The 12673-nt window shown below is 52.2% G+C and overlaps 1 protein-coding gene across 2 annotated transcripts in view; it reads right to left on the bottom strand.

Annotated features, from left to right (window-relative positions):
• NPRL3 (NPR3 like, GATOR1 complex subunit) overlaps window positions 1–12673 on the bottom strand; it is a 38124-nt gene that overhangs the window by 19996 nt on the left and 5455 nt on the right. For both annotated transcript variants that reach the window (XM_019718081.3, XM_088801397.1), the window contains 2 exons: window positions 5737–5866; window positions 3408–3482 (listed from right to left, as the gene is read on the bottom strand). In XM_019718081.3, the coding sequence (XP_019573640.2) occupies window positions 3408–3482; window positions 5737–5866 (205 nt within the window). The remainder of the gene's footprint in view (window positions 1–3407; window positions 3483–5736; window positions 5867–12673) is intronic.

The raw sequence follows: 12673 nt of genomic DNA, 5'->3' as shown, positions 1-12673 counted from the left end.
TTCCCCATACGTGATGAGGCAGCTTGAAGTTTAGGGCATCGCCTGTGAGACTTCCTCTCCCCCCAACTCTGTGCCCACATGTGATCAGGCCTTCTGAGCTAGTGTCCAGTTTGCAGGACATACTGGGACAGAGAGCAAGCCTGACTGCACAGTGAGATGAGTCCAGACATGGAACATTCGATGGGACAAAGGGCTGGGAGAGTCCTGGGCTGGCAGAGACGTACAGACACAGCACCGCAGGCCTGTGAGGGCTGGGTTTTCATCCCGGTTCAGACAGGCCAACAGGAAAACATGTGGCAACTGGGGAACCGTTCGGGGGACCATGTATTAGCTGATGCCAATTTACGGGCATTTGATCAGGTGTGAAAAGGGCATCCTGGTATAAAACAAATGTCCCTGTTTTTATAGAGATGCCTTTTGAAGTATGGAGGAGTGACCAGACAGGCAGGCTGGGACTTGTCTTGAAATACTAGAGTGACAAGTGGGGAAGGGGGTAGAGGGGCCAGGGTACAAAGGGGACAGTTGGGGGACCTCAGAGACAGGCGTATGAGGGCTAGCAAATGACTGTCACTGGTTTGGGGTTTGTTTAAAACTTCTCCAAGTATACATGTGTATATGATTACTGAAAAGAAAAATCAAAAATTTTGTCCACCCTAAAATACCAACTCTTGATTATTTAAAATTCCTCCTCATCAACAAGACAAATAGTAACAAGTGTTGGAGAGGCTGTGGAGAAAAAGGAACCCTCATACACTGTTGGTGGGAATGCAGACTGGTGCAGCCATTATGGAAGGCAGTGTGGAGGTTTCTCAAAGAATTACGAATAGAATTGCCATATGACCCAGCAATCCCTCTTCTGGGTATCTACCCCAAAAATCTGAAAACATTTAGAGATAAAGACACGTGTGCTCCAATGTTCATTGCAGCTTTGTTTACGGTGGCCAAGACATGGAAACAACCAAAATGTCCTTCGATAGATGAATGGATAAAGAAGTTGTGGTATATATACACAATGGAATACTATTCAGCGGTAAGAAAAGATGATATAGGAACATTTGTGACAACATGGATGGATCTTGAGAGAGTAATGCTGAGCGAAACAAGTCAGACAGAAAAAGCAGAGAACCATGTGATTTCACTGATATGTGGTATATAAACCAAAAACAACAAAAGAACAAGACAAACAAAACAGAAACTCATAGACACAGACAATAGTTTAGTGGTTGCCAGAGGGTAAGGGGGGCGGGGGGTGGGGGGTGGGAGATGAGGGTAAGGGAGATCGAATATATGGTGATGGAAGGAGAACTGACTCTGGGTGATGAACACACAATGGGATTTATAGATGATGTAATACAGAATTGTACACCTGAAATCTATGTAATTTTACTAACAATTGTCACCCCAATAAATTTAATAAAATAAAATTAAAAAAAAAAATTCCTCCACGCCTCAGCATTATAGCCGATTGCTCTATAAAGTCCTACCCTGTCTGTTTCCTACTGCTTTACCAGGCAGTTATCGCGAGTCCTCCAGCTTCTGGTACCGTCCCATTTCTCATCTTTAATGGCCACAGCACAAGCCAGTGTCTAATAACCACCACCTTGTTTAGATTCCCCGACTCCTGGATACCAGGGTTACTTCCAGACTGTTATTATAAAAATCTTTACACAATTTTACAATATGCTTGTGTTCTGGACTGCTCTATCAAGGGTGTCAAACGCTCTGCTATCGCAGGCTGCCCACAGATGAGGGCCTCCCTGCAACAGCTGGGCGGAGTCAGGGCCGCCTCTCACTGCCCATCCCCCGGGGGCTATCGGTGCTAACAGGTGGACGGCGTTCGTCATGGGGTTTGTTTGCTTGCTTTTTACTTAAGGGAGTTCTCTCTGTGGATGTTTGCATTATACAATGATATAAGTAATGCTAGGGTGCTGTGAAAAGGCAAACATCACAAAAGTGTACAAAGTAGGAGGTAAGGATCTCCTCTTGGAGTCCCGTGCCCCGCGGACAGCCCCACTAACAAATCCTTTTATTCTCACTTGCAGCTCCTTATTTAATCGACAAGGTAATGCCAGTTTTCAAGGTGAAGCTCTATGCTCAGGGAGCTTTTCTGTAGCATTATTTTGATTTTGAACCGTTCACAGCGAGACCTGTGGTCTCCACACCAAAAAAGCCACAATGAAATAAACCACCCTGAGACTTAAAAGGGCACCTAATTTTACATTTGACATTTCTGCCACTCTGAGGTTTTCAGAGCCCACACTCTTCCTTGTCACTGAAATCCAGTCACTTTCTCACTCATATTTCTGCACAAAAGCCGTCATGGAGATCACATGCCCAGTCAGAAAGAACTACTGGGTTATTTGGTAAAAACTACTATTGGGATATTTCAGAGGAATGACGTTACTTACTTAAGTCCCTGAATATACATTTCCGAGGTATTCCAAAGTCCCTTCATAATATCAGTCAGTCCTTACTCAGGGGGGCTTTTTATGTTTATTTGGACACCCCCCCCCGTTTTTCACAGCTTTAATGAAAAGAAATTTCCTGTAACTAATAAAAACACTACTGCAGACAGCACTGGGAACTGCTTTAAGAACAATTAAGCTTAATTATTAAAAAATGGAAAATAACAGGTATTGGTGAGGATGTAGAGAAATTGGAACCCTCATCCATTGCTGGTGGGGATGCAAAATGGTGCAGCTGCTGTGGAAAACAGCCTGGCAATTTATCAAATGATTACACCGAATTATCATGTGACACAGCAATTCTACTCCTAGGTACATACCCAAGGGACATGACAACACATTTCCACACAAAAATTTGTACACAAATGTCCTTAACAGCATTGGTCACGAGAGCCAACAGGTGAAAACAACCCAAAGTCATCAACAGATGAAGGGATAAGCATGGTGTGGTGCGTCCACACAATGGAGTGTGATTTGGCCACAAGAGAAAAGTACTGATATACGTTACAACAAGAAATCATCTCAAAATCGCTGTGCTCAGTGAAAGAAGCCAGACATCAAAGGTCACATATTATCGGGGCCCATTTATGTGAAACATGCAGAACAGGTAAATGCGGAGACAGAAAGCAGACTGATGGTTTCCAGGGGCTGGGGGAGAGCAGAGAAAGGGAAATAACTGGTCTCTCATGGCAATGACAATGTGCTAGGACTCACAGCGGCGATGGTTACACGACCATGCTACTAGATGCCACCAAACTGTACACTTGAAAATGGTTAGAATAGTAAATGTTATGTGTGTTTCATTTACATTAAAAAAAGGGGGGGGGGAACAGTGAGGAGCCCGGTGCCACGCCCACAGCAGTCTGAGCACTCGGGGGACATGAGCCGCTGTTGTCCCCTCCCCCCATCTGCCCGTGCCCTTAGGCCATTTAACACACTCACCCTCAGCGCAAATACCACGTTAAAAAGAATCATCGTGGGAGCATCCCTCTTCGGGGACGGGTCTATCTTGGAGGCCTGCAAAAGAGGCAGAATTCTAGTGAGTGACAGCCACGGCTTCCCAAGAGCAGCTGTCAAAGGTCCTCTGCTTTAGCACAGGGAAGTTTCCAGAATGCAGCAGAACCAGAGCAAACCAGAGTTCCAGAGTCTTGGAGAAGCGCCCCGTGCCTCTGCAGGGGCAAGGGGTGGCTGCATGGACAGAGGAGTCACTGAAGAGGTCAGAGTAGGAAGGTCAGTGACGGGCCCCAAAGGCACGAGGCTGCCCCAGTTAACTGAAGGGAGTGGAGGTGCCCAGGGGAGCCAAGATGGAGGGGGGCTCAGGCAGATGAGGCCCCCACTACTATCCCAGTGTCCACCTGAGTTTCCCAGGCTGTCTCTGCCAGGTATGACAAGTCCTCAGGACGGTTCAGGGACAGGACAATGCTCAGAGCCAGCAGAGCCAGGGCTGCCACTCTGGCATCCAGCCAACCTGAGTCACAAACACCAGGCTGACTACAAGTGTTGCCACCAGGGGGTGTACGAGTCCAGGGCCCCAGGGCTCCGTGGGTTTTATCGGGTGTGGCTGCTGGCAGGCTCCGCGCCATCACGCACAGGCCACATGCAGGGACTAAACCCGTCTGCAGAAGCCTTGGGGACGAGGGAGCGTGCTGCCTGGGGCCAGGGGTTCCCAGCCGTGGCTCCACGTCCTGGCACCTGCAAACACCTCAGAGGCTCCTTCCATGGGCTTGGTCACGGAGGAGGCTTGAGGGCCACAGCAGAGACCCTCACAGAGTTTTTGGAGAGCAGAAATGGAGCTAAATCGTATAGCATCACATCAGAACCCTTCCGAATGGGAGTGACGCTGTCGCTAACTCTGCTTGTGTGCAAAGGACTGGCCGGCAGGTTCCGGCTACACCAACTCCCTGGGCTCACAGCGCATCCCAGCCTGTGAAATTCCCAAGGATGGGACATTTCATTCATCAGAGAATGTTTAGCACAAGGTAACAGCTACGTTAAAAAATAACGCTGGCCTGACTCTGGGTGGTGAACACACAGTGGGATTTATAGATGATGTAACACAGAATTGTACACCTGAAATCTATGTAATTTCACTAGCAATTGTCACCCCAATAAATTAAACAAAAACACTGGCTATATCACTTACTGAGTAAGAAGACACGCTTAGACTACTTTATGTAAAGTTCAAGGGTTTGACAAATGCTGTCGAATTTTCTCTTGGCCTCCCCTAGAAACAGACATCCTAGAGATCGGTCTGACAATTAAGTTTGCGAACTTGTGGCAAAGATGTTGCTCACCTTTTTTGGTATCAGAAGGATTGTTCATTATGAATTTGTACCAACTGGACAAACAGTTAACCAAGTTTACTATTTGGAAGTGCTGAAAAGGCTGCGTGAAAAAGTTAGATGACCTGAACTTTTTGCCAACAATTCATGGCTCTTGCATCACGACAACGCACCTGCTCACACGGCACTGTCTGTGAGGGAGTTTTTAGCCAGGAAACAAATAACTGTATTGGAACACCCTCCCTACTCACCTGATCTGGCCCCCAATGGCTTCTTTCTTTACCCGGAGATAAAGGAAATATTGAAAGGAAAACATTTTGATGACATTCAGGACATCAAGGGTAATACTATGACAGCTCTGATGGCCATTCCAGAAAAAGAGTTCCAACATTGCTTTGAAGGGTGGACTAGGTGCTGGCGTCGGTGCATAGCTTCCCGCGGGGAGTCCTTTGAAGGTGACCGTAGTGATATTCAGCAATGAGGTATGTAGCACTTTTTCTAGGATGAGTTTGCAAACTTAATTGTCCTACCTTTTAAAAGGGAAGGCTACAGTCTGTAGAGACCCAGAGTGCAAACAGTAAAAGCTGGGGGCAGGGACGGAAACCCCGGAGACAAGGAAGCCCACCCATCTCTTTCTCCAAGGGACCCTCAGGACCCTGAGAGGGTGCAGCTGACAGCAAGCACCGGTCAGATCTGCTGCAAGATGGCTGCCTTCACCAGAGCCGGTGTCAGCCCCTGTCCCCTGGGGGCCCCAGACCAGGATGAGCCATGTCTGCCCAGGGAGCCCCCCACCCCCAGGAGACCCTCACCTGCCCCAGCGCCCCCCAGGAGACCCTCACCTGCCCCAGCGTCCCCCAGGAGACCCGTACCTGCCCCAGCGCCCCCCCGGAGACCCTCACCTGCCCCAGCGCCCCCCAGGAGACCCTCACCTGCCCCAGCGCCCCCCAGGAGACCCTCACCTGCCCCAGCGCCCCCCCGGAGACCCTCACCTGCCCCAGCGCGTGCTGCAGGAGAGTCGGATGACCAACAAAGCGCACATTATCAATCTTCAGTTCGAATTTTTGGCCACACATTTCAGACTTGGTTGCCAAAATTGTTGCCAGAATGACATCTGAAAACCTTAAAATTAAAAACAGGTGGAGTGGAAATACGTGAACAAAGAGTCTCAGGCCCGTGCCCACGGCCCTCAGCACACGGCAGCTTCGTGCGCAGAGTGGCTGGACCCCCACTGATCGCCTGGAAGCGTCCATCAGCTGCCTTCTGCAGCAATCCCCGATTCGGGACACAAAATCACCAGAATTACGAGGTAAAAGGCAGAGCAGCACAGACCGAAGGCACATGCTGTCATTTGTCGGCACATTACGGAGTTCAGGAGAGAAACGGGCTGCAGTTGCTTTCAAAGGGAGGAACAATAGCTGGAGCTGGAGCTGGCCCTGCCCTGCGGAGCCGCTCCCTAAGGCTCATGGAGGGGGGGGGCTGGACCACCAGCCCCAGGTTGCTGGGCTGCACCCCTCAAGCCCTCGGTGCTGTGTAAAGGGCGGGGGCAGCGCTAATTACACCATGCGCATCGCCTCCGTCCGGATACTGAAACCTTCCAGCTTTTAGTTTTAATTTTTTTGTTTGTTTTGAAACCGTCCAGTTTTTAGTAGGGAAGGGGTGTTTAAGACGTGCAAGCTCTGCAGACCCACTAATGGGTCTCAACGTGGGGAGGCACAGAGAAGCCGGGCCGGCTGTGGTGTGTGCGAGAGCAGACGTGCACACGACTCTGTACAACACCGAGGTCACCCCCTTGTGAGGTCCGTCTGTACACTGTGTCTCCTTCCCGGCAACCTGTTCCTTCCTGCCCAGGGGGGAGCCGGGTAGGGACAGTTACCACAGGGAGGAGAGGGCTGGGGAATGCAGTGCAGACTCATCTCAGAGCCTAGGCTTGGGGCGGGGGTCTTCCACGTTAGAAACCCTGAGGCGCTGCCTGAGTTGCAGCCAGGAGGGAGACACGGCCTGTGCTCATTTCTCCACCTGGAGAAAGCATTTCTAACATCCAGGCTGGGGGAGCACATCACGTTGGGGAAGGTGGCTCCAGCTCCCGCCAGACCATGCTCGGCTCCTGGGCAGACAGACCCTTACGGTCCTAGAGGCCATTGAGGAAAGACACTGCAGTGTGCGTCCTGGGCTACGGTGAATCAGCCATACCACATGTTGTTCTCCTGGAGGACCCTGTGTGGGGGGAGGGGAGCGACCCACATCAGACCTTTGCACTGTCTGAAGAAAAAGGATGGTCTGCTACCAACTGCTGCTTCAGCTCAACTCTGAAATAGCAAATCTGATTGTGGGATAAAAGGATCTAAGAAGGGAGCCATTTGCTCTGGGCTCCGCACACATGGCAGGGCTCCCCACCTACTGTAAGGGTGACCTGCAGCCTGGCCGCAGCGAGAGCCCTGCTCCGCAGCCAGCACGTGGACAAGCTGCGAGACAGGTAGCTGGGAACTCTTTCCAAGTCTCTGCGCTGCAGACGGGCAGGGAGCCCGGAACTGCTAAGATCTTGCAGGGGGAAGGTGTCACACGGGCTCCCAGTCTTCCTCCAGGACTGACGTGGTCCTCTAGGCGTCCCAGGTCACCCTGTGGCCCCCAGACAAACCAAATGCAGACAGTTTGCCTCTTGCAGTCAGGACTGACTGCACTTGGACCTTCCACCACCAGGCTGTCAGAGACATTCTGGGACCCAAACGTGGGACCCACAGCCCAAGTCCTTGGCCGCCCATTGGGGGTCTCTCTTCTCTGGGATACCGCTCCCTGCAGTGATTAAACCAGAGACAGAAGATTCCAGTGTCGTAGGCCAGAGACATTACATGCTTTCTTCAGAAACTCTAAATGGCTCACTCTGCCCCGTAAGTCCCATCTAAGGGACACGGTCAGGAAGGGCTCAGGGTGACAAACCCAAACAAACACTTCTGCCCTGGTGATGGAGCCAGTGCCAACATTTCACGTCCTATCTGAACAAACAGCCCCTCCACTCTGCCACCCGAGGACGTGGGGATGCAGAGATAAGGGATAGAAAACCTCCTCCCACAACTCCAGAGTTCACGTTTTCCTGTGATAGCCAAACACCTCCATGAAAGAGCCTCTGCTCTGACATGAAGATCTACAGATGGGCCTCAGCCCTGGCCCTGGGCCACCAGCCCAGGACCCGAGGTTAGCGTGGATGTGGGGTGTGTCCTGAGATTCTGAGGCAAGAAGTGGTAGTCCAATTCACATCTATAAAGACCCAAATCCAAAACACCCTCCCGAGAGCCAAATAAAAAAGCACTTCTCTCCAAGCCCAGAGAGGCCAGGGTCTGCGGAAGGAACCAACTGGAAAGTCATGTGCTGAAGTTCAAAGTCACTAAGTGGCCATTAGGGAGGGTGGCCCGTAGGTGGTGGTGGCTATTCTGCTTATCTGAGCAAGGCTGGCCCAGACAGAAACCCACTCACCACTGCAGTACCACATACTTACGATGAAAACAACACTTGAGTGGTTTTATATTTTATATAGCGTGTCCCCTGACAAACAGGCACAAAGACACAGCGTTATATCATGAGATTTGGGGCCGGGGACATAACTGTTATAAACAGCAAACTGAAACAAAAACACGCGATGACATTTGTTTGTTGTTTCCAAAGTCTACAAAAATCCTTTCCCCTCGTTTTGATGGTAAAAGGTCTGGTAAACATATTGCACACAATAAAATAGCTGTTACAAACACTAACATTCCTGGAATAACCCAGAAATGGAAAGAAAACAACAACAAAAACCCCACATTTAGGAAGATGAACCAGCCCCGCTGGAAAACGGGCCAAGGTTTTCCTTCCTTTCCCTGCTGAGACATCGGGGAGCAGGGCTTGTTCTCTGGCTTGGCCAGAAAAGGGGGAGAGGGGCAGCATGGAAGGGAGCTTGCCTCTGCCCCCTCTCATTTTGGGGGGCTCACCAATGCTCTGTGTACCTCTGATGCCCAGAGGGGATGCCCTGTCAGGTGGACAGGTGGGTCCCATCTTCTCCATGGGAGAAGTGCCATATAAACTCCACGGGAACATTTTTGTCTTGAACGGGCACACACAATAATAGCATGTAAGCTCACGCATTACAGCTAAGCTCCGGCCCTTGGGAGAGGCCCCCACTAAACCCCTCTGAGAAGTGAAAGCCAGGAGCAATCAGTAAGGGCCAGTGTAGGGGGGCAGTAGGCCAGGGAGACAAGGAAGCCTGACCTTCTCACCTGCTGCGCACACGGGGCCACGGGGGCCTGCCTGGAGGAGAAGGCGGTCTGAGTGCATGCCTGGTCCCAGAAGCCCCCCGGGTGCCAGCCAACCTGGCCTGGGCCTCTTGGGTGATGTGAAATAGCTAAAGAACTCCAGGTGGAGAAAGGGCAGGGGCCGTGGGCAGCCGGGGCACTTGTGGGGCGTCGGGCAGTGCGGTCCGAGAGCAGGCCTGGGTGCCCCATTAGTCATTTTTCAACATTGAGGGCGATCAGGGGTTAAGCAGCATGACAAGAAGAGAAGGTAGCAGGAATCGAGACAGAAAGGTGGTGCAGACACGTTGGTCTTACCCTGCAACCAACTGCTCATCGGTTGGAGGACAGGACTCGCTGAAATGGGGACAGGGCCATCAAGACCAAACAAAAACACAGTGGTCTTCAAAATCACGAAAACGTATCAGTCGTTTCATTACAAAGGTTTGGAAGTCTAGCAGCAGTGCCGCCATGAAGTACTCACGGCGGAGGTCAAGGCGAAGCACCTTACCGGACGGACGAGAAAGGATACAGACACGCCCCAAGGTGAAGACTTACCACACGGTTTTCTCACTACCGCCCCGTTGTCGCACAGCAACACAGGCTGGGCAAGAGCGAGAGTCCGTTTCCAGAAGCAAGAGCAAGGCTGGAAGCCCTGGGTCACAGCCCCGCACCACATGTCGGCTGGACGGCCCGTGCTCACGTATTTAATCTTTGTGACGAGCCATCTCGACATCAAATGAGACCCGCACAGGGTAGAGCCACCTGAACACCGGAGCGTGCCGCTGAGTATCTCAGCCCCAGTTCTTGAGATGCTGTGCCGACCTGCCCAGCTCCCCTCCCTGAGCCTCTCCCCAGAAGGTGACTGTGGTGCCTTGGGCAGCACAGCGTCACGGTAGATCTGTACACACGAGTACCTATGTTGGAAACTGTCTGACACCTCTGCACTATCTGCCCTGCGTTTTGTAGGGAGTATATTTAAAAAGTGCAAGCTCCTCTGCACGGGTTTATGTCCTGGGACATGCTGCTTCCTGAGCTTCCTGGAAACAGAAAGCAGGCCTGAGCCCCAGAATGCAGCAGCGTCCGAGGAGCGAGAGCCTGCCAGGGCGCCGTGCCCTGCCCCCCGGGAGGCCCCGCTGGGCCTGGGGCTCCCACAGCTCTCACCGAGGAACACACACTGCCAGAGACCCACACAAGAGAAACACACAACGAAGAATCCTGTTTTTCAGCAGCTCCCACGCGTCAGCTTCTCACTTGAAGTGGTAGGAAAGGGGCACGATTTTATGGACTTTCCCAAGATCGCCCAGAAAGTCAGAATCGCAAGAAGCTCAAGTGCAGCGCCGACAACTTTATCTCCTACGACTAGACCAGTCACAGCGAAACCCCTGTCCTCTCACAAGGGAAGAAGCACACGGGCTTCCGAGTGTTGGCAGTGCTGCACTTCCTTACCAGGTGGGGTGGTGACACGTGACACTCCAGACTGTGTCTGCCCCTCTCAGGGAGGCAGAGCCATCGGCGCGTACTCTCACCTAGACGCAGACATTCCCATAACATCTAGGCCCGCGAGGGAGAGGCCACCAGCAGGCATCTTACAGAAGACAGCAACACTGAGGCCCGCTGTCTAAGGAACACACCCAGGGTCACGTGCTGCAGGACGCAGCGCGAGACTAGACCTGGAACCCTGACCCTGCACTTGTCCCAGCACGCCGCCCTCCAGGGACAGCCCAGGGGACACCAGCGTGGACTCAGCTGGGCCAGGAAAGGGAAGGGGGACGCCCAAGTGTGAGGACAACACTACTTGTCCACATTCTGTACTGACCTCAGCTCCAGGAAGTGGGGGCATCTTTCTAACATGTCTCAACACACACGCCATAGAGGCGAAGCCGTCAAGCGAGGCCCTGGTGGAGCCCCCTGTGCGCCTGGCACGGAGGACGTGCATGTGGTGTGCCCACACGCACCACGGGTCACTGGCCGAGGCCGGCGTCCCGCCGAGGGCATGACTGTGCCTGAAAACTACACCCACTGCTTTGAGAAAGGTGGCCAAGCCTGAGAAGGGCAGCAATGCCACCTGATTCCAGTGCCCCACGATGCCAACTGAGAGACCAAGGGTGGAGACAGAACCCTGGTACAGCTCTGAGAAGGTCTTCTGAACGGTGTCTACGGTAAAATGATGGCAGAGTGTTCTGACATGAAGCCAACTGTTCCCCAGGCCCCAGCTTCTCCGCTGCAGCAGTGGCCAGAGCACAGCTTGCAATCTGGAGAGGACGCACCCACGTCAGAAAGGACCACGCCCACGACAGCCTTCCCCACGGCGTCCAGGCTTCCTCGCGGACCTCTCCGGATGGCTTTCTCCCCGCAGGTGTGGGGGACGCACGATGCAACCAAGCACGGCCCCCACTATGCAACCAAGAGGGACAACTCAGCTTTTCTACACTTGAATTTGAAGCCTTAGGGATAATGCGCAATATGTTTTCTTCTCTCCCTACTGAATTCTGATTGGGTTTTTTAAAAAGTGACAGGGAATTCTTATACCCTGAAACACGTCCTCTTGATAATTCACTTTATAAAACCAATGGACTCTCTAAGCTGGTGCTGTCCAGTGAGAGAAATATTCTACATCTGCGCCATTGCATACAGTAGCCACTAGTCACATGTGGCCACCGAGCACCTGAAAGGCAGCTACTACCACTGAGGAAATGAATTTTCAGTTCTATTTCATTTCTGTTAAAAGGGCCACCAAGCAGTGGCTGTAACACTGGCCAGTGCAGGTCTGCTCCCTCCCTTCTCTAAGGCGGCCACCACCACATTCAGAAGTTCCCGGTCTGGCCTCTGAACACGGCTTCAATCCGGCAAACTGACAAGCAGACCATTCCACTGGTTCCCAGGAAAAAAGCTCCTTTGAGAACGACCATCAAGGAAAACAGAATGGGCATATGTGCCTTCGCTGCAGGGTTCCAGGAAGGTGTCTGCGCTACGCCAGGGCTCCCCGAGCTGCCAGGGGCAGAGCAGCAGCTGCCCCTGGCAAAATAAAGCTGGGCCCCCAAGGGTATGAACCTGTATCTCGGAAAACATGGGGGTGGCGGTGGTGAGCGGGGTCCTCGGAGGCTATGCTGTGCTAAAATTACCAGACGAAGCAAATACCCTCAGAGACATTTTAGTATAAGCCTCTGAAAATGAGCTGCAGGAATTAGGAGCTCCTGGTCCTCCTAAGAAATCCCTCCACACAGACCATTCCAGAAGCTCCTCCTGAGTCTTCAGCAGCCTAAGCCTCATGTCCATGGAGCGAGGCAGGCAGCAGCCAGCGCTGCTCTAAACTAGTCTGCGCCACAGGAGGAGGACGAAACGTACCCGCCCCACTGCGCAGGGCTTTTGACGTGCATGTGACAAACAAGAGTTTGTCCCGAGCTGCCAACTTTAAAGGACGAGGTAGCCACAGGCCGCTGTGGCAGCAGAACACCCCATGGAATGTCCAACCGTCTCCCACATCCCCTGCCCCTCCTGCTGGGCCCTCTTCCAAAGCCCGCTCCCTTCGGAGACAGTCACTGGTCACACCAGAGGGCCCTGACGTCCTCACCGCAAAAAATAAACACCACCTGCTTGTAACTGCACGACGCTAGGGCAAGTGTGTGCATTGTCAGAGAACTGAGGCAAACTGTACTCAAGAACG

The sequence above is a fragment of the Rhinolophus sinicus genome, chromosome 10 (genome assembly GCF_057876585.1).
Source record: "Rhinolophus sinicus isolate RSI-liver-muscle chromosome 10, RSI-T2T, whole genome shotgun sequence".
Taxonomy (NCBI): Eukaryota; Metazoa; Chordata; class Mammalia; order Chiroptera; family Rhinolophidae; genus Rhinolophus; species Rhinolophus sinicus.
This window is presented reverse-complemented; position numbering and strand designations above follow the sequence as displayed.